Source organism: Lucilia sericata, unplaced genomic scaffold, assembly GCF_015586225.1.
Source record: "Lucilia sericata isolate MDLA Ls3-8-SP2 unplaced genomic scaffold, ASM1558622v1 Contig000783F_arrow, whole genome shotgun sequence".
NCBI lineage: Eukaryota > Metazoa > Arthropoda > Insecta > Diptera > Calliphoridae > Lucilia > Lucilia sericata.
This window is the reverse complement of record NW_023994777.1, coordinates 164,994-187,767: the sequence shown is the minus strand read 5'-3', so window position 1 is coordinate 187,767 and position 22,774 is coordinate 164,994. Positions and strand designations below refer to the sequence as shown.

Genomic DNA, 22,774 nt, shown 5'->3' with positions numbered 1-22,774 from the left:
TCCACTGTATTTAAAGTCTTTTGAGGTTGATGGTAACTGCTCATGAAATGGGGTTAGTTATAAATAGAAGCTAGCACAAATAAAAAATAGTAAAAAAAACTATATAAATAAACGAAAAAAAAAAAATTGTAGAAAAAATAAAAACTTTAGAAATTAATTTTATTGTCCACCGCATTTTTAGAAGCGTAAAGAGTTTAAGAATGCGTTAAAAACAGCAGCAGTAAGGAAAAAATTTCAATGGGAAATAGTTAAACAAATTAAAAAAGTTGCTTAAAACCAAAGCTGTCAAGTGTGGTCAATAAACTCATTTAAAATTTTAATTTACATTCATATCTTACTTAACAGTAAAACTTTTTGATTAAAAAACAATTTTTCGAAAGAAAAAAAGTAAGCTAAGATTGTTCAGTTCTAGTTCAGTTCTAGTTCAGTTCTAGTTCAGTTCTAGTTCAGTTCTAGTTCAGTTCTAGTTCAGTTCTAGTTCAGTTCTAGTTCAGTTCTAGTTCAGTTCTAGTTCAGTTCAGTTCTAGTTCAGTTCTAGTTCAGTTCGTTCAGTTCTAGTTCAGTTCTAGTTCAGTTCTAGTTCAGTTCTAGTTCAGTTCTAGTTCAGTTCTAGTTCAGTTCTAGTTCAGTTCTAGTTCAGTTCTAGTTCAGTTCTAGTTCAGTTCTAGTTCAGTTCTAGTTCAGTTCTAGTTCAGTTCTAGTTCAGTTCTAGTTCAGTTCTAGTTCAGTTCTAGTTCAGTTCTAGTTCAGTTCTAGTTCAGTTCTAGTTCAGTTCTAGTTCAGTTCTAGTTCAGTTCTAGTTCAGTTCTAGTTCAGTTCTAGTTCAGTTCTAGTTCAGTTCTAGTTCAGTTCTAGTTCAGTTCTAGTTCAGTTCTAGTTCAGTTCTAGTTCAGTTCTAGTTCAGTTCTAGTTCAGTTCTAGTTCAGTTCTAGTTCAGTTCTAGTTCAGTTCTAGTTCAGTTCTAGTTCAGTTCAGTTCTAGTTCAGTTCTAGTTTTAGTTCAGTTCAGTTCTAGTTTTAGTTCAGTTCTAGTTCAGTTCTAGTTCAGTTCTAGTTCAGTTCTAGTTCAGTTCTAGTTCAGTTCTAGTTCAGTTCTAGTTCAGTTCTAGTTCAGTTCTAGTTCAGTTCTAGTTCAGTTCTAGTTCAGTTCTAGTTCTGTTCTAGTTCAGTTCTAGTTCAGTTCTAATTCAGTTCTAGTTCAGTTCTAGTTCAGTTCTAGTTCAGTTCTAGTTCAGTTCTAGTTCAGTTCTAGTTCAGTTCTAGTTCAGTTCTAGTTCAGTTCTAGTTCAGTTCTAGTTCAGTTTAGTTCAGTTCTAGTTCAGTTCTAGTTCAGTTCTAGTTCAGTTCTAGTTCAGTTCTAGTTCAGTTCTAGTTCAGTTCTAGTTCAGTTCTAGTTCAGTTCTAGTTCAGTTCTAGTTCAGTTCTAGTTCAGTTCTAGTTCAGTTCTAGTTCAGTTCTAGTTCAGTTCTAGTTCAGTTCTAGTTCAGTTCTAGTTCAGTTCTAGTTCAGTTCTAGTTCAGTTCTAGTTCAGTTCTAGTTCAGTTCTAGTTCAGTTCTAGTTCAGTTCTAGTTCAGTTCTAGTTCAGTTCTAGTTCAGTTCTAGTTCAGTTCTAGTTCAGTTCTAGTTCAGTTCTAGTTCAGTTCTAGTTCAGTTCTAGTTCAGTTCTAGTTCAGTTCTAGTTCAGTTCTAGTTCAGTTCTAGTTCAGTTCTAGTTCAGTTCTAGTTCAGTTCTAGTTCAGTTCTAGTTCAGTTCTAGTTCAGTTCTAGTTCAGTTCTAGTTCAGTTCTAGTTCAGTTCTAGTTCAGTTCTAGTTCAGTTCTAGTTCAGTTCTAGTTCAGTTCTAGTTCAGTTCTAGTTCAGTTCTAGTTCAGTTCTAGTTCAGTTCTAGTTCAGTTCTAGTTCAGTTCTAGTTCAGTTCTAGTTCAGTTCTAGTTCAGTTCTAGTTCAGTTCTAGTTCAGTTTAGTTCAGTTCTAGTTCTTCTAGTTCAGTTCTAGTTCAGTTCTAGTTCAGTTCTAGTTCAGTTCTAGTTCAGTTCTAGTTCAGTTCTAGTTCAGTTCTAGTTCAGTTCTAGTTCAGTTCTAGTTTAGTTCTAGTTCAGTTCTAGTTCAGTTCTAGTTCAGTTCTAGTTCAGTTCTAGTTCAGTTCTAGTTCAGTTCTAGTTCAGTTCTAGTTCAGTTCTAGTTCAGTTCTAGTTCAGTTCTAGTTCAGTTCTAGTTCAGTTCTAGTTCAGTTCTAGTTCAGTTCTAGTTCAGTTCTAGTTCAGTTCTAGTTCAGTTCTAGTTCAGTTCTAGTTCAGTTCTAGTTCAGTTCTAGTTCAGTTCTAGTTCAGTTCTAGTTCAGTTCTAGTTCAGTTCTAGTTCAGTTCTAGTTCAGTTCTAGTTCAGTTTTATTATAGTTTAGTCCTAATTACGATAACGTTTGCCTAAGTCTATTACAAATTTACTTATAACTGTTACATTTTAAACTCAAAAGTTTTTCCAGAACTAAAATTTAATTTGAACTAAATTAGCTTCATAGTTTCTTTTTTTATATAATTGCGGTTTGTCTTAAAGCAATTTAACTACAATTTAAGACAATTTTATAACATTTTCTTCACAATAATCTTCTATATTTGTTTTTGAAGTTGTACAAAAACAAAAGGAATGAAAAAAAACTAATAATATTATAACATTACAATAACAGCCATGCAACAACCATAAGCGAATCGAAATGAAAATGTTAGAAATGTTTTTTGAACTATAAACAATTTTAGGAATTTCTATATAAATTGTTTTGGCACAAAATTTCAAATCATCTTAAGATTGTGCTGTTATGTTAGGATGTGTGTGTGTGCGACTGTATGAGAATTTTATCCTTAAACTTGTTCAAGGAATAGTTTCAACTATTTTCTTTATTATGTGTATAAAAAAAAAAATAATAAAAATATGTATTTTCTTTTGTTTTGTATTGTGTCTCAAAATACAACATGTTATTACAACATAATAAGTTTTAGATATTTTCTTTTTGTTTTCTTGCTGCTAAGATGTCGATACTACGACGTTGTTGATTGTGAAATGTGAACATGAGAGGATATGAGAGCATGATGATTCTAAAGATGTGTAGGAAAATGTTAAAAAAAAAAACTAAAGTACCATGTAGTTTTTCATACATGATATGTATAAGTTGCTGGATTTTACATATATTTTATATTAGAAAATATGTTTTAAGATGTATGTAGGTTTAACTAGAAATTACAATCATGTTTTTATGCTTTGTTTTTTTTTTCAGCCAAGAAATTGCTCGTTCTAGACTACAAAGGATAAACTTAAAATCATATTTAATTTAAAAGCAAAAGATTTGATTTTATTACATGAAACTTGAGGAGAAAAATATGGTTAAAAAAAAACTGCAATATAAATACAAGTGCAGTTTAAAAGACAATTATAGAGCATTATAAAGAAATACTTCAGTTATGAAAGGTATTTGTTACGCAAGGATTTATGTGGATATTGAAGTATCTTAAGAGTGTAAAATAAAGGTCACCATGATGAGAATATGATCAACATATTTAAAGAGACTCACAACCAATTTTAAGTTTATCATTTTTGAAGCACTTTGTGAATAATTCAGTTCCAGTTCTAGTTGACTGCTAGTTCAGTTTTAGTTCAGTTCATGTTCTGTTTCAGTTCAAGTTGAGTTCTAGTTCAGTTCTAGTTCAGTTCTAGTTCAGTTCTAGTTCAGTTCTAGTTCAGTTCTAGTTCAGTTCTAGTTCAGTTCTAGTTCAGTTCTAGTTCAGTTCTAGTTCAGTTCTAGTTCAGTTCTAGTTCAGTTCTAGTTCAGTTCTAGTTCAGTTCTAGTTCAGTTCTAGTTCAGTTCTAGTTCAGTTCTAGTTCAGTTCTAGTTCAGTTCTAGTTCAGTTCTAGTTCAGTTCTAGTTCAGTTCTAGTTCAGTTCTAGTTCAGTTCTAGTTCAGTTCTAGTTCAGTTCTAGTTCAGTTCTAGTTCAGTTCTAGTTCAGTTCTAGTTCAGTTCTAGTTCAGTTCTAGTTCAGTTCTAGTTCAGTTCTAGTTCAGTTCTAGTTCAGTTCTAGTTCAGTTCTAGTTCAGTTCTAGTTCAGTTCTAGTTCAGTTCTAGTTCAGTTCTAGTTCAGTTCTAGTTCAGTTCTAGTTCAGTTCTAGTTCAGTTCTAGTTCAGTTCTAGTTCAGTTCTAGTTCAGTTCTAGTTCAGTTCTGGTTCAGTTCTACTTCAGTTCTACTTCAGTTCTAGTTCAGTTCTAGTTCAGTTCTAGTTCAGTTCTAGTTCCGTTCTAGTTCAGTTCTTATTCGATTAAGTAACTAAAAATTTGTTGTAGATTTCTGGTGGGTTTAAAGCCGATCACTGTTGTATTTTGAAATATTTTAAAACTTAAAGTTGTTTTCTTTTTATTGATTTATTTGCTGTTTAACTTATTTGAAATCCTGTGCCATAACATTATTAAGAAGACTTTAAATTCTTTTTTCTTTTAAGAAATTGAATAATATTCTATTACACAGGATATCCTGTGCAAAATGTCCTTTTTTGCCAAAATTGTATTTATTTATATAAAATTTTATTATTTTAAAATTTAATTATATATTGTTCTTTTAAGTTTTTAACAAATGTTTCTTGATTTCAAAATTCTTTTCAACTTTACGTGCTTCATTTCAATCTAAAGAATTCATACATATTTTTGTTATGATTATTTTATGATTTTATTATTTTTTCTTTATAAATCCATTAAATTTTATTGTAACATCAATTACATCATTCACTCAGATGTAGAAAGATTACAAATATTATATATAGGACAATGGAAGGACCCCTGTAAATGTATTTAAATAGGATTAAGCCTAACTACAAACACACAAGCACACACACTACCCAGCTGATGGGGAGGAGTAAAACGTATTCCTGCATGTTTGTATATTTTGTTATTCAGTGGAATAGTATTTACGAACTGCAGGGTTATTTATATAAAATTTATTTATACAGCCAGACGACATAAAAACCAAAAAACATGTCACGAGATGATTGTTGGGTATTTCCAAAAATACTATATGAAAAAAAAAGAAAAATATTATTATTGCTGTGATCCTGAAAATGTGCAAAAATTATACAAAAGAAATTTACACACTTGCTGCTCGAAAAAATAAGAAGAGAAATATAAAAATAAAATAAAATATTTTATTAAATATTATTTAACAATGTCAAGCATTAAAACATATATTGTATATGTTGTTGTTGTATACCATAATGAATTCATACATTTTGTTAGTGGTTGCAAAAAATAAAAGTAGACATATGAACCAAGGATTTTTCAACTCGAGTACTCGAATGGTAGTTATAGGGGAGGAAACAAGGAAATAATTTCGTAATTTTATTTTATTGTCTTTAGTATTGTTAGTTGTTTGCTAAGTCTATTAAATTATGTTAAGCCTCGTTTTTTGTTTTGTTTTTAGCTTTGAGGGTGGGTTGCTGTTCTTTTTAGCAGTTTTTTGGATTTTTGTCATAATTTTGCCAACTTTAAGGGTGGATTTTGTTTTAATATAAGAGTTTGCTAAAGATTTTCCAAAAAAAAAATTGTACATGTTATTAGAACTAATATATAATTTACGTTTTGAAAGATATTGTTGAACAAAACAAATGTGTACATTATAATTATAGGCGCCCTTATAATTTATAAAGATATCGAAACGTTATTACTAACAAGAGTTGGACAGAAGCTGTCAAAAAGTCCGGCTATCAACACATCCTTTATACTTCTGACAAATGTTCAAATTAGTATTTCCAAAAACTTTATTCTTTAATATAAAATTCTTAATATAACTCAAATCGTTGCCATATTTTGAATCTACTACAGAGCTCCTATCTTTACAACACAGCGTTTTTGAAGTTTAATTTTACAAAAAATATCTTATATTACTTTCATTTACAGCAATTTATCTTTAACATATAACACTCTATTTTAAAGCCACTTGAATATTTGAACTCTTTAAAGCCCTTTAGCTTTTGACCTCAACCTCTTTAATTTAAATGAAACTGAAATATATTTTTCGTTTTTTTTTTTCAATTAGCACTTAACATTTTTTCCATTATTTTTCCCTTAACTTATTGTTATTTTAATTAATAAAATATTTTTCAAGTGGTAATTTTCATATTTTCCTTTTCAAAGCACAAAATACACACATAAATACACCCGGTCACACTAACACAACATGGGGCTAACAAACTAAAACCCAACAGTTTTAGAGATTTTAATACAAATTAAAAATTACTTTTCGAAATTCCAAATAAATTACAAAATTTAAATTTTTAGTGAAAATTTGACTATTTAATGGAAATTTTACTAAAAATTAGAATTTTTAGTGAAAATTTGAATTTTTAATGAAAATTTAAATTTTTAGTGAAAATTTTAATTTTTAGTGAAAATTTGAATTTTTAGTGAAAATTTGAATTTTTAGTAAAAATTTGAATTTTTAGTGAAAATTTGAATTTTAGTGAAAATTTGAATTTTTAGTAAAAATTTGAATTTTTAGTGAAAATTTGAATTTTTAGTGAAAATTTAATTTTATAGCGAAAATTTGAGTTTTTAGTGAAAATTTAAATTTTAGTTTAAATTAAATTTTTTAGTGAAATTGGATTTAAACTGGGAATTTTTATATTCTTTTCGAATTCTTTGTCAGTTCTAGTTCTGTTCCAGTTTGTTCCAGTTCTGTTCAAGTTCTGTTCAAGTTATGTTCTAGTTCTGTTCTAGTTCTGTTCAAGTTCGGTTCTAGTTCGGTTCTAGTTCTGTTTCTAGTTCTAGTTCTAGTTCTGTTCTAGTTCTGTTCTAGTTCTGTTCTAGTTCTGTCTAGTTCTGTTCTAGTTCTGTTCTAGTTCTGTTCTAGTTCTCTTCTAGTTCTGTTCTAGTTCTGTTCTAGTTCTGTTCTAGTTCTGTTCTAGTTCTGTTCTAGTTCTGTTCTAGTTCTCTTCTAGTTCTGTTCTAGTTCTGTTCTAGTTCTGTTCTAGTTCTGTTCTAGTTCTGTTCTAGTTCTGTTCTAGTTCTGTTCTAGTTCTGTTCTAGTTCTGTTCTAGTTCTAGTTCTGTTCTAGTTCTGTTCTAGTTCTGTTCTAGTTCTGTTCTAGTTCTGTTCTAGTTCTGTTCTGTTCTAGTTCTGTTCTAGTTCTGTTCTAGTTCTGTTCTAGTTCTGTTCTAGTTCTGTTCTAGTTCTGTTCTAGTTCTGTTCTAGTTCTGTTCTAGTTCTGTTCTAGTTCTGTTCTAGTTCAGTTCTAGCTCAGTTTTAGTTCAGTTCTAGTTCAGTTCTAGTTCTGTTCTAGTTCTGTTCTAGTTCTAGTTCTGTTCTAGTTCTGTTCTAGTTCTGTTCTAGTTCAGTTCTAGTTCAGTTCTAGTTCGGTTCTGTTCTAGTTCTGTTCCAGTTCTGTTCTAGTTCTGTTCTAGTTCTATTCTAGTTCAATTCTAGATCAATTCTAGATCAGTTCTAGTTCGGTTCTAGTTTAGTTCTAGTTCGGTTCTAGATCGGTTCTAGTTCAGTTCTAGTTCAGTTCTAGTTCAGTTCTAGTTCAGTTCTAGTTCAGTTCTAGTACAGTTCTAGTTCAGTTCTAGTTCAGTTCTAGTTCAGTTCTAGTTCAGTTCTAGTTCAGTTCTAGTTCAGTTCTAGTTCAGTTCTAGTTCAGTTCTATTTCAGTTCTAGTTCAGTTCTAGTTCAGTTCTAGTTCTGTTCTAGTTCTGTTCTAGTTCTGTTCTAGTTCTGTTCTAGTTCTGTTCTAGTTCTGTTCTAGTTCTGTTCTAGTTCTGTTCTAGTTCTGTTCTAGTTCTGTTCTAGTTCTGTTCTAGTTCTGTTCTAGTTCTGTTCTATTCAGTTCTAGTTTGTAGTTCTGTTCTAGTTCTGTTCTAGTTCTGATCTAGTTCTTTTCTAGTTCTATTCTAGTTCAGTTCTGTTCTAGTTCTGTTCTAGTTCTATTCTAGTTCAGTTCTGTTATAGTTCATTTCTGGTTTAGTTCTTGTTCAGCTGTAGTAAGAACTAAATCCTTGCCATCCTGCCGGGCATTAAAACACACTTAAGGTATTACTAAGCCTCAAAATATGCTTCTTAGTATTAAAATTATTAATATTGAAAATGAAGCAACAATTGTGGCAGAAAAACGTCAAATTTTTGGGGCTACAAAATTAAAAACATGTCAAAAGCAAAAACCTGAACCAGAAAACATAATTCCAGACAAAAACTGCAGGATGCCCTCAATCACTTATTACAGTAAGGGGGAAAATAACTACAACTTTCTTTACTAACAAACCAAATGACCACAAATTTCAATTTTCTAATAAAAACAGTTTATAGCAAAAGAAAAGAAAAAAGTTATTATTTAAGTAAAGAAGTCGAAAAAAAAAATTACAAAAGAATATTTTTGGGGACAATAAAAGGGAGGGTAAGAAAAATGTGGGAAATGTTTTAGTTTAAATTTAAAATAAATAAATATTGTTTTATAAAATTTACAAACATGATATTTAAGGGTTTTAAACATTTCTCACAGTTTTGAAATAAAGGGAATAAACAGACAAACATATTTTTTGTATGTTTAAACAATTTAAATATTTCAAATAAATATTATTTATATTTGTTAAGATGATTAACACATGTTGGGGAATAAAATAAATAAATAAATATTGTTGGTTTGTGTGTGAAAAATTATTCTGTTAGATATTTAATTAAAAGGAGTGTTTGTTATTTAGATAGATGTGTCACTCACTCACTCACTCATGTTGTTTCATTACTTTAAATTTTTAAATGAAATATTTCAAATATTTAGATAATATCCATTATTATATGGGTGTGGGGAAGCTTCTGTAAAAGTTTGACCAAATAAATAAGTTAAACCCCTTTTTTATTTATTTCCTCAGTTGGTTGGTGTTACCACCACTACATCAAAGTGACAAATTTCAAAATATTTATTTTATTTTATAATTTTATATGTATTAAAATAACATACACAATTTTTACATTTAAAGTTGAAGTATGTGTTAGGATAACAAAAACCAACATGAGAATATGGTGTTTATTTTCTTTCTTTTTTGGATAAAAAAAGAAAATCACTACAAACCATACTTTTTGCAGGGCAGTTTTATTTCTTTTCTATTGTATGATATTTTAATAAAGGACCTAAATCTACCCACTTTTGGCTCCTTTCAAACATACACACACACTCATGTCTTTGTGTGAACAACCAGCCAGCCAGGATCTTTAATCTTTTAGGCTAGAAAAAAATACGCAATGTTTTTTTGTTGTCGTTGTCCTTATCACAAATTGCAGACGTTGGCACAAAGTTCCCAACCAACCATCCAGTCCGTCAGTCAGTTATTCATTCATTTATGCTTTCTACTCTATTCTAACCAAAAATTTTTATTTTAACCTTGAGGCTGTCAAATAACGACAAAAGCAAATGAAGTAAATTCTTTTAACATAAAACGCAAAAGTCCACAAAAAAACCTAAAATAATAATATTTTGTTGGCAAAAAACAAAATTTCTATGAAAACTATTCAAAGTATTCTACATATTAATAGACTACAAAAAACAGCAAAAAATGGGCCAAAAATTGTATAGATGTTTAAATGTTTATTAATCAAATAAAAAGGATAATAACATAGTAATATAAAGAATATATATTTCCATAGAATTTTTAGATTATTTTTATAACAAAAAAAAATCTAACATAAAATAGGTCTTTCAAACTTTGTTAAATAACAAAATAGCATTTTGCCTTAAATAAAACTTTAATAAAAGTTTCAGTATAACATAAGCAATTTTGGCTGGGGGAGTGGCACTGCCCATTTGTTTTTGTTCAAAATATTTCTATGTATAATAAAATTACTTATAATAAGTTTAAAGGCTCTAGCTTTTCTAAATTCCAAGATATTTAAATTCTAGTATTTACTTTGCATGGGAGGTGCCACGCCCACCATTGGTAGGTCTTCTATTTTCATCCTGATTATTCAAACGAAGAACAAAGTTACTCATAGTGAGTTTAAAGACTTTAGCTTTAATTGTTTCCAATACATAGAAAGAATGACCTATTGCTATGATTAAGATTCATTGCTTTGATATGGCTCTTGGAATATTCTCGAAAATATGGCGTAAGAGCAAAACCAACTCTTAGAATATTCGCGAATTTTTATTATTATTATTAATTGTTTCCAATACATAGAAAGAATGACCTTTTGCTATGATTAAGATTCATTGCTTTGCTATGGCTCTTGGAATATTCTATATTCTATAAACTCTTGAAATATTCGCGAAGAAATTTGTCTAAAAAATTCTTAAACCAACTTTTGGAATATTCTCAAAAGTTTTTAGTCCTCATGGAGAAATAAAAACAAACTATTGGAATATTCTCGAAAAAAAACAATTCCCATATAAATTGCTCTCTTTTTAATTCTCGATCTATAAAAGTCACATTTCTTCAGCATAAAGTCAAGTAAATTTGTAAAAAGTAAAAAAATTCAAAAATAAATCAATATTGAAAGCCATCTTTTAGTGGCTTATGTTCGTTTTAAAAAAGGAAAATAATTCTTGGAATATTCCCGAATGTTTTGAAATATGAATAGAAAAAATAAACTCTTGGAATAATAACGATAAAAATTTTCTGAAAAGTTCTACAATTTTTGGAATATTCTCGAGTGTTGTTAAGACTGATGATAACGAACAAAACAAACTCTTGGAATATTCTCGAATGTTCTGAACTGGAATATAAAATCTGAAAACAATTCTTATGTTCAGAATTAAGTCAAGTTCATAAAGAATTCAGCCAATATATTAAACCAATTTTTACTGGTTTATGTTCGTTTTAAAAAAAAATTAAATAACTCTAGGAATATTCCCGAATGTTTTGAAATATGAATAGAATAAAAAATAAACTCTTGGAATAATAAAGGTGAACATTTTCTGAAAAGTTTTTAATAAAAATTTAAACTAACTCTTGGAATATTCTCGAATGTTTTTAAAACTGATGGGAACAAACAAAAAAAAACTCTTGGAATATTCTCGAATGTTTTGAACTCGAATATTCTTAAAGAAAATTGGCTCGAAAATTCACAATTATATTTTTTACATATTTATTTTAAAATCTAATAAAATATTTACTAATTTTTTAATTGTTCTCTCTTGCAGGTAATATATTTTATTTCGATTCTGTATAATTTGACAAACTATCGGGTAAGACAATGAAAATTTATTTAGTTTTAATATTAAGCGAGTTATATTAAAAATATCTAAACAAATCTTTGTAGTCCAGGGTTAATAATCATACCATATCCATTTTTCAGTTGTTTTAACTAAGTTTCAATGACCAAATTTTGGTACACATGACTGAGATGTTTAGATCCTTCAAGATATTGATTTTAAGGAATATATAGACAGACGGACATGCGCATACGTTATGAAAACCTACTCCCTACACTTATTTTTAAATCAAACGTGTCATAATTTGCCACATTCTCAATATCAGAACATTAACCGAAATTCCCCTCACAACTCGTGCATAGAAATTTAATATCCTTATAATGCAATATTGATGTTAAACATATGTATTTTGTCATAATTTTTAATTTTAATATCTTAATAACATCCTCTCAAACTCACATAATACTGTCAGTCTCCCTCATAATACCTAAAATATTTAACATGAGTTTATCCTGAAATATTTGTCAGCTGAGCTGAGGATATTGAGCTGACGAAAAAAAAAACAGTAGAAGGTTAATTACCAAAAATATTTTTGTTTAAAAATTTTTTTGTCTTGACATGGCACGAGTATATTTTAAGCTACACATATGGAACAGCTTGCTACAGATATGATATATAGAGAATCTTAAGAAATATTTTCCTTTTTAAATTCAGCAGCAATAAAAACAGGAAAAAACACTTGAAGAAAAAAAATAAACAAATTTTGTTTTACTTGAGCAGGAAGAATAGGGTTAAAAACTGGGAACTACTATAACAGGGCCACACATTTTTAATATGTTTGTTGTTGTTGCTATTGGATGATTTAAAACATTAACCACAAAAGAAAAATACATACATGAAGAAGCTGTGCAACATGCATACGCCTCAGTAGTTTTACAGGGAGCCAATGTATCCTTATTAAGGCAGAAATTTTTCCAAACTTTAAGTTTTCATATGACTTTTGCTTTCTATGTTTGATTCTTAATAACGAAAATCATTCTTAACTTAATTGTTCCAAAGTAATCTAACGGGTAGCCAATAGTCCTTTTAGTATCTTTAAGTAATCTAGCAGCAGTTTTACAGGGACGCAAAGTATCCTTTTTAAGGCAGACATGTTTCAAACTATATGGTTTTATATGACATATACTATCTATGTTTGATTCTTAATAATGAAAATCATGCATTACTTAATTGTACCAAAGTAATCTAGCGAGTAGCCAATAGTCCTTTTAGTATCCCTAAGTAATCTAGCAGATAGCCAATGGATTTAGTTTTCATATGTAATGTAAAGAGAGGTCAATTATCATTTTACGTCTTCTGGGAATGACACTTTTTTCTCTCTACTGTACCTTAGGCAGTAGTTACTTAACCCACCACAAGTAATCAATTGCAGAATCAATGACCTATTTGTTATTGAAGTGAAATGAGATATTTATCTAAATAAGGTATCACATCAATGTTACTACGAAAAACACTTTTTTCTCTACTGTACCTTAGCAAGTAGTCACTTCATCCACCACAAGTAATCTATTGAGGAATCAAAAATCTATTTATAATTAAAGTGAAATGAAATTTTTATCTAAGTATTCTGTAACAAATCCTGCACTGCAGGGTTTTATACATGCAACATGAAGCAGATATAAATGCATTACTTGTAAGTTTTTCCATAGATTTTTACAAATTTACAAGAGCGTGTGGTGGGCTGACTGTGTTGATGAAGACGACGACAACACAACAAGAACAACAACAACAACATTTAAACAAAAAAAAAAAAAAAGAAAAAGAGCACTTGAAATCTGCCCTGTTTTGTAATACGAAAAAAACCACAAAAAACCGAAATATTGTACAATAAACCAAATAAACCATGTGCAATTGTCTTGGTTGAGGTTTTCCACTCATGATGATGACACTGACTGACTGACGACGACGTTGACGACGATGACGACAATAACAGCAACAGGGATGTTAAAGATAAAGACGACAGTCTTGGCGGTTAAGTGTTAAATGAACAACGACAACAACAACATCTGCTGTGGCAAGCAGCGGTGGCAGTAACAACGAACTCAAGTGACAAAAATCATATAAATTTTTTTTCTTTTGTTTGTGTTTATTATTTATTTAACAGAAAAAAAAAACATGTGATTTAATTTACAGATTTATACAAAATATGTAATCACGCCTACCTAACTACTCACGGTTTTAAAGGAAACTTGTATGTGTTTTTAATGAAGGTTGTTGTTGTTGTGAAAAAAAAGGATTTAAATTGTTGCTGTTTAAATAAAAATTCGAAATCACAGGGGCGTTTTAGGTGTTAAGGATTTTCATATTCATATGCAATATCATAGTTTATACCAAATATCAAATGAAAGGTATTTAAAAGAACTTTCCAATGAACTTTAGTGAATTAAAATTACAATAAAAATATGATTTTTGCTTTATAGTTTTTATCACATGCAAAAATTTTAAAATTACTAACTTTCCAAATAATATTTTTCGCGAATATTTCAAGACTTTGTTAGTATTTCTTCCATTCGAGAATATTCTAAAAGCTGGTTTTTAAATGTAATATAAACAAGCAAGAGTGTTAGACACAGTTATGCTGAATCTTTGTTATTGTCTTATCTACTCTCAGTTTTCAAAATATTCGAGAATATTCCAAGAGAGATGTTTGATCATTTCATGATGTATTATTATATATCGGTGTTATTATGAACAATCAAGATTTTCGGAATATATATTCTGAGGTTTAATCTGGATTAAAGTCCATTCTATTCTGTTCTGTGAGAGGGGTTATATGGAGATCGGGACAATAACATGTTCATATGCTATTCTTTTGTAAGCCAGTTATGAATGTTGTCTAAACGGGAGCTTATATAGGCGGCTAAGGTTTGACCTATAGTTTAGACTATATTCTGAAGTTTAATCTGGATTAAAATCCATTCTATTCTGTTCTGTGGGAGATCGGGTCAATAACATGTTCATATGTAATTCGTTTGTAAGCCAGTTATGGGCGGCTAAGGTTAAATATTAACTAAAGTTTTCCATACATCTTTTTGATGTTGTATTTGTTAATAAATGTATATGTATATAATAAAGCTATGACCTTGTACTTTTTTCCCTAGACTTTGTTTTTTAAAGATTTCCACTAAAACAATAATAAAACACACTCTAGAGACAGTATTTGTGTATTGTTTAAGGCAAATAAACCTATTTCGATAGATCTAAAACTTGACCTTATTTAGGGTCTAAAATTTAACTTAAATATTGTTAATTTTATTTATATAAAAAAAGAAACCCAAAAGAAATACTTTTCAAAAGAAGGTGAGCTAACATAAAAGAAAAAAATCAACCTGTTTTAATGTTAAACATATTTTTCTTTATTATTATTTCATTGGCAATTCCTGGAAATCAAATAAAAGAAAAACCTTTTTACACAAATAAACCCCCTTCACTCCATATAATATACTTACATATACATATTAAAAAAAGTAAAAAAAAAAAATATTAAAAAAAGTATAGCTGTCTACTTCTACTATAAGAAAATCCAGCACACTCTTTTTTAAAAATCCTTATACATACATATAAAAAACAAAAAAGTTTTATTAAAAAACTGTCAACATGACCAGAAACACTTCATACAAATCCCCTTCTCCAACATCTCCACTCCACTACTACTCCTGACAAAGTCACTACATATCCCCAAGGAGCTAAAATCAAAAATTCAAAGAATCTCTACGACATGTTGGTTTTTTTCCTTCTTCGTCTCTTTACTTTTACCAACTTAAGATTAAAACGAAAAAAAAAAAAAAAAAACAGAAAACTTATTGGAAAATAGATAGAATATTGACAAAAATCTTTTACAGCTAAAACTAATTTATAAAAATCCTTAAGAAAAAATGCAAAGAAATAGAAAAAAAATGTTTGTTAAAATTTGTTTGATATGTTAAAGCCAGTAAAGGTTTATGTATGTGTAGATGAAAAGTCTGTTTTGGGTAAAAAAAAAATTGTTTGAGCAAAAGGAAATTGTGTTCCAACTCCTTTAGAAATAAATTCAATAATGTCTGTTGGCATTTTTATTTAAAATAAAATTTCTTTAAATGAAATTGTCATTGTGACTTCATTAGCAATTTTGCTTTTTAGTTCAATGAATATTAATTGAAAAGAAAGGGAGAAGGAAAAGTAATTTTTTTTAATTGCATATTGAAAAAAAAATTTTTTGATCAATAAAGTTTAAATAATTTTATTGTGAAGGTTCTTCAACCAACCGAACTTCTACTTCAGTTTTAAAAAGAGAAATGAACAAGAACTGAACTAGAACTGAACTAGAACTGAACTAGAATTGAACTAGAACTGAACTAGAACTGAACTAGAACTGAACTAGAACTGAACTAGAACTGAACTAGAACTGAACTAGAACTGAACTAGAACTGAACTAGAACTGAACTAGAACTGAACTAGAACTGAACTAGAACTGAACTAAAACTGAACATGAACTGAACTTGAACTGAACTAGAACTGAACTAGAACTGAACTAGAACTGAACTAGAACTGAACTAGAACTGAACTAGAACTGAACTAGAACCGAACTAGAACTGAACTAGTCCTTACACAACTACATTTAAGAAGCGTTTTTTATAGTACTTAGGTACTAATTGTCCCTTAAATGCTTAAATAAGTTTTATGGTCCAACGAATCAATTTTGAAAACTAAAAATAAAATTTTCAAACTACTTGCACTCACCAGCATGTGAGAAAAAAGTTTTGACTTTCAATTTATTTTTATGTTAAAATTTAAACAAATAACAATTTGTTAAACACACATTTTTTGTCTAACATATAAAGAGGACATCATTTAATGTTTGTTGTTCTATTTGGCAACTGAAATCCCCACCTCAATAGAAAAAGTATCCAACAATCGAGACGAGACAAGACAAAATTCTAATATAGACAAACAATGATGAATTTCTTTTTAAATTGAAAACCAAATAAAACAAGACTAGCAGCAGTAACAGTAGCAACACCAACAACAACAACAAACATACAACATTCCAGAAACCAAAAAATAAAAATTGTAAAACAACCGAAATGAAGTAAAAAAGGGTTAAATGAAAAAAATCTACAAGAATTTAAATAATTTAACTTCGATACACTTGTGTAAAATTTAATGGTTTGAACACATTCACAAACACACACACTGAAAGAAATATTTAATGTTATTTCTGTGTGTTTTTTTTATTTTGGTGAGAATTATTGCCTGGTAGTATATTTCTTTATATTGAAGATGATGATGATGAGCAAGAGGATGATGTTCCTGATGAGAAGGATGTTATTACTGTTTGTTCTTCATTTGACTACACAACGACGACGACGATGTTACATACTTTGTATAACAAATTATCAACCATAATGAAAAGTGATGTAATGCATAAAAAAGAATTTTTATTTTATGTTCTGAATGTTGTTGTTGCTGTTATTTCATTCCTTTTGACTGACTGACAGTCATTTACATTGATGGTTTTTCTTACAGATACATTTTGCACACGAACACACACTCACACATTTTATTATTCTTTGCCTTTTGAAAGAAAATGTATCTCATCAAAAAGGGTTGGCAATATTGATAAATTGTTTAACATTTAGCAACAGGCAACATCTATACAAAAAAGCAAGCAACCAAAAATGTTTTAACATTTGTTGCAGATATTTATTTATTTTCGTATTTGAGTTCTTTTTATAGGGGGGTGTAGATAAAGAAGACAAAATTCCATTTTATTTTATTTAAAAAAAATTTTGAAATTTATTTTCGTTACAGTTTATTTAAAATTGTGGATATTGTAAGTCATAAGACATGACTTAAAGATATTTAAAGTGATTTTTATTTTATATTAGCTACAAAGTGCAGGCGTTAAATTTAAAAATTCTATTGGCTTTTGAAAAAGAATTAGCTACGTTACTCCATTTATTTGAAAAATAATTGTTTTTTTTTTTAAAGTTGGGTAAGTTTATAAAATTGTATAAAAGTTCAGTTCTAGTTCAGTTCAGTTCTAGTTCAGTTCTAGTTCAGTTCTAGTTCAGTTCTAGTTCAGTTCTAGTTCAGTTCTAGTTCAGTTCTAGTTCAGTTCTAGTTCAGTTCTAGTTCAGTTCTAGTTCAGTTCTAGTTCAGTAGTTCAGTTCTAGTTCAGTTCTAGTTCAGTTATAGTTAGTTCTAGTTCAGTTCTAGTTCAATTCTAGTTCAGATCTAGTTCAGTTCTAGTTCAGTTCTAGTTCAGTTCTAGTTCAGTTCTAGTTCAGTTCTAGTTCAGTTCTAGTTCAGTTCTAGTTCAGTTCTAGTTCAGTTCTAGTTCAGTTCTAGTTCAGTTCTAGTTCAGTTCTAGTTCTGTTCTAGTTCTGTTCTAGTTCTGTTCTAGTTCTGTTCTAGTTCTGTTCTAGTTCTGTTCTAGTTCTGTTCAAGTCCTGTTCTATTTCTGTTCTAGTTCTATTCTAGTTCAGATCTAGTTTTCTTCTAATTGAAAACTAGTTCAGCTCTAGTTTTGTTCTAATTGAATTCTTTTTTTACAGCATACTTTTAGGCGCTCTAAACCTTTTTCTACCCATTATTTAGATCTTTAAAGTTAAATTACCCTTTATGTATAATAATGTTTTATTTTTTTCCTTAAACATAAAGTCAGAACTTTTAACTCAATTTCTATTTTCTAAATAAAATACTAAAATAATATTTATTTTATATTGAAAAGCTAACTTTTCTGTAGAAAGCTTGTATCGTTCACATCATTTCTAATATTAAAATAATTTTTTCTAGATACTCGTTTTTACACATAATTTATTTGCATAATTTTTTATTTTCAATTTATGTCGCCCAATTATCCCTTATTTGCTGAGGCTATATTTATTGATTGTTGACTTGATTTTCTATCTTTCTATCTAACAAAGAATATTTTGTTTTTCTTTTTTAGCAAAAATAATTAAATTAAATTTTGAGAATTTTTTTAGGCTAAAAGCCTAAAAGAAGACTTTTAATGTTAAATGTAAAAATTATGGGTGTATAAAAAGGAATATGAGGAAGAAATGTTTGAAATTGAGTTTAAAAACTGCCTTAAAGTATGCTGCTTTTTGGATATATTATGCAATGTTAAGTAAATAATTCTGGGAATATGCTGGAAAAAACTAAAATGGCAATTTTTTTGGGATTTTGATAAATTGTAGTTATAGTATAAGCTAAAACAAAGTAATCAAGAATATAGAGATTTTAATGAGCTATAAGCCACATTAAAAAAGTAAATGGAGGAGAGTTACTAAAACGCCTTAAAGTATGCTTTATTTTATTATTAATTATTTGCTTATAAAGTCATAAATGTTACTCTCGGTGTTTTAAACATCAGCAGCCTCATTATATTGTAAGTTAATTTCAAATTAACCTCGAATCTTGATTTTATATTACATTAAAATTTTTTGTTCATACTTTTTGTGTTTATACTTGAAAATTTGTTAAAAAAAGAAAAAATTATTGTTTTTGATGTCGAGTAATTAAATGGAAAAAGCAATTTATTACAAATTATCTTTTAGGCCAAACAAAAATAACTTTAAACCCTCTGCCCCAAAAAATAAACATTTTTAAAATATTCCAAGAAACATGAAAAATAGCATTTGTGATTAAAAAGGATTCTTAGCATTAATTAAGGCATATTAAAGAGTAAAGAAGAAAAAATATTTTAAAATTGTATTAGAAACAAAATAAAGAAAAAAAAAAAACATTGACAAATTTGTTTAATGGCAATTTTATTTCCAGCAACGAACTGAAATATTGTTCAAATGAAAATATTTTAGAAAAATTTTAAGATTGGATTTCATTAGCATCAAGTCAATATAATGACCTATTGCAGCCAGTAGACAGTCAACCAATATATTCTTAATAAAGGCTGTTGTAAAACATTCATTACATTTCAGCTTTTTCTATGAAAAATGAAATGAAATTTTTAAACCATTGAAAAAGAGACACAAAAACAGCAACAGAAAATTACATTAACCAATTCCTAAATAAAAAAAGGATAAATAAACTTAAAAAAAGAAAATAGCAAATAGAACTAGACTACAAGGCCTGAAGCCAATCATTAATCATTTTTGTTAAGAAAAAAAAAATTCTAACAAATTGCCAAAATAAAAACCCTATAGGAAGGGAAGAGCTAAACAGTAACAGAAAAATCAAAAAGTCTTTAATATATTTATTTTTGAAGTCAACTACATATTGACAGCATTATGTAATACATAGAAAATTTTACTTGCATAAAGGCCAAATATATAAAAAAAATTACAAATTACTTTTTCCAATTACCATGTTGTATATACATACATACATACATACATACATACATATGTATTAGTTCCAAAGTTTTATTAGTATAAATTTCTTTTTATAACCCTGTATATTTATTTCTCCTTTCAATCTCTATATGTTTTGTTTGAAAACTTTTTAAAAGAAAATTCCATTAACTTTTTTTTATATATTCTACTGCTTCTTGCTTTTTTCATTATTTTTTTTTACTCTTGCTCATTGTGCCATTATGTGTCTGAATATTAAAAAGTCATACATTAATATGTGCCATATTTGTATACAACAACATTTTCATATATTAAAAGCCTAAATTTGGTTTTTTTGCAGGCTTTTTTATTTGGCAAAATTACTTGTGTCTAGACATTTAAGTTTTTGTAACTTTTTTTTTGTAATTTAACTAATTATTCACAAAAGGTAGTAAAGGCTACAGAGAATTTTACTTAAAATGTCAAAAAATTTTATTGAAAGAGAAATTCATTTGGAAAACTTAATCAATTTTAATCATAAATTTTTGGTAACAAATGTACAAATTCAATTTTATTAATACAGTTATGTTCCTAGCAACATGTTGCGGAAAAATTAAACTAAAAGTTAGTCATTAAAATAAAAATTAATTAAGATTAATGCATTTGTAAAAAGTTTTTCAAACAAAAGCTAGCGTCTTTTTCAAGCAACATGTTGCTTGAATGTTTATCAACATTTTTCAGGTCTAGTTCAGTTCATGTTTAGTTCTAGTTGAATTTTAGTTCAGTTCTAGTTCGGTTCTAGTTAAGTTCAGGTTCAGTTCCAGTTTAGTTCTAGTTTAGTTCTAGTTCAGTTCTAGTTCAGTTCTATTTCAGTTCTAGTTCAGTTTTAGTTCAGTTCTAGTTCAGTTCTAGTTTAGTTCTAGTTCAGTTCTAGTTCAGTTCTAATTCAGTTCTAGTTCTAGTTCAGTTCTAGTTCAGTTCTAGTTCAGTTCTAGTTCAGTTCTAGTTCAGTTCTAGTTCAGTTCTAGTTCAGTTCTAGTTCAGTTCTAGTTCAGTTCTAGTTCAGTTCTAGTTCAGTTCTAGTTCAGTTCTAGTTCAGTTCTAGTTCAGTTCTAGTTCAGTTCTAGTTCAGTTCTAGTTCAGTTCTAGTTCAGTTCTAGTTCAGTTCTAGTTCAGTTCTAGTTCAGTTCTAGTTCAGTTCTAGTTCAGTTCTAGTTCAGTTCTAGTTCAGTTCTAGATCAGTTCTAGTTCAGTTCTAGTTCAGTTCTAGTTCAGTTCTAGTTCAGTTCTAGTTCAGTTCTAGTTCAGTTCTAGTCAGTTCTAGTTCTAGTTCAGTTCTAGTTCAGTTCTAGTTCAGTTCTAGTTCAGTTCTAGTTCAGTTCTAGTTCAGTTCTAGTTCAGTTCTAGTTCAGTTCTAGTTCAGTTCTAGTTCAGTTCTAGTTCAGTTCTAGTTCAGTTCTAGTTCAGTTCTAGTTCAGTTCTAGTTCAGTTCTAGTTCAGTTCTAGTTCAGTTCTAGTTCAGTTCTAGTTCAGTTCTAGTTCAGTTCTAGTTCAGTTCTAGTTCAGTTCTAGTTCAGTTCTAGTTCAGTTCTAGTTCAGTTCTAGTTCAGCTCTAGTTCAGTTCTAGTTCAGTTCTAGTTCAGTTCTAGTTCAGTTCTAGTTCAGTTCTAGTTCAGTTCCAGTTCAGTTCTAGTTCAGTTCTAGTTCAGTTCTAGTTCAGTTCTAGTTCAGTTCTAGTTCAGTTCTAGTTCAGTTCTAGTTCAGTTCTAGTTCAGTTCTAGTTCAGTTCTAGTTCAGTTCTAGTTCAGTTCTAGTTCAGTTCTAGTTCAGTTCTAGTTCAGTTCTAGTTCAGTTCTAGTTCAGTTCTAGTTCAGTTCTAGTTCAGTTCTAGTTCAGTTCTAGTTCAGTTTTAGTTCAGTTCTAGTTCAGTTCTAGTTCAGTTCTAGTTCAGTTCTAGTTCAGTTCTAGTTCAGTTCTAGATCAGTTCTAGTTCAGTTCTAGTTCAGTTCTAGTTCAGTTCTAGTTCAGTTCTAGTTCAGTTCTAGTTCAGTTCTAGTTCAGTTCTAGTTCAGTTCTAGTTCAGTTCTAGTTCAGTTCTAGTTCAGTTCTAGTTCAGTTCTAGTTCAGTTCTAGTTCAGTTCTAGTTCAGTTCTAGTTCAGTTCTAGTTCTAGTTCAGTTCTAGTTCTAGTTCAGTTCTAGTTCAGTTCTAGTTCAGTTCTAGTTCAGTTCTAGTTCAGTTCTAGTTCAGTTCTAGTTCAGTTCTAGTTCAGTTCTAGTTTCAGTTCTAGTTCAGTTCTAGTTCTGTTCTAGTTCAGTTCTAGTTCAGTTCTAGTTCTAGTTCAGTTCTAGTTCAGTTCTAGTTCAGTTCTAGTTCAGTTCTAGTTCTAGTTCAGTTCTAGTTCAGTTCTAGTTCAGTTCTAGTTCAGTTCTAGTTCAGTTCTAGTTCAGTTCTAGTTCAGTTCTAGTTCAGTTCTAGTTCAGTTCTAGTTCAGTTCTAGTTCAGTTCTAGTTCAGTTCTAGTTCAGTTCTAGTTCAGTTCTAGTTCAGTTCTAGTTCAGTTCTAGTTCAGTTCTAGTTCAGTTCTAGTTCAGTTCTAGTTCAGTTCTAGTTCAGTTCTAGTTCAGTTCTAGTTTAGTTCTAGTCCAGTTCAGTTCAGTTCTAGTTCAGTTCTAGTTCAATTCTAGTTCTGTTTTAGTTCAGTTTTTTAGCATTTTCATCAGCATCTACTATCAAGTCAGTTTTTCTCACATTTACTTTATTTTCCTGCATATACTAACAGTTTAAAGTGTTTTTCCTTAACATTTTTTTACTCCGCCTGGTCAAGTTTTGTGTTTGTTTTTATAACATTTCTATCTTTTTCAACTTGGACTGCTTCCATTTAAGAGCTATTTCTTTTTTCCTGTTGAGGATCTATTTTCATATAGAGTGTAAGTATATGTGTGTGTGTGGGTTAATAGCAGCAATCTTTGTCTAGGCTGACATTTACAACAAAAACAATAAAAAAAGGACATTCAGTTGGCCGTGTCTGGGCACTGAGCATCGAACATCTAACTCGTATTAAATATTGTTTGCCTTTCTTTTTACACACGCTTATTGGTTTCAATAGGATGATATTTTTTTGCCCACTTTACGAAGTCTGTCTAAGTTTTCTTTTTTTTGTGCTTTTGGTTTAAAGTTGAATGAAGTAGTTTTTTTTCTACTTCATTCATTGGCTTTGGAGCTGGCTCTGGCTGGTAAATGCCGGCAACGATTATGTAAATGAAAAATTTCCAT

General features: G+C 29.2%; 1 protein-coding gene across 7 annotated transcripts in view; it reads left to right on the top strand.

Moving 5' to 3' along the window:
* The window catches only part of LOC119608060 (Krueppel-like factor luna), a 181,810-nt gene that overhangs the window by 12,313 nt on the left and 146,723 nt on the right, over positions 1–22,774 (top strand). The window contains exon 2 of one of the 7 annotated variants that reach the window (XM_037962322.1): positions 11,156–12,141. The exons of the other annotated variants lie outside the window; for them this stretch is intronic. Coding sequence (XP_037818250.1) covers positions 11,156–11,212 — 57 coding nt within the window. The 3' untranslated portion in view covers positions 11,213–12,141. Of the gene's footprint in view, positions 1–11,155; positions 12,142–22,774 lie in introns of those variants that run through there. 7 annotated transcript variants of the gene reach the window in all.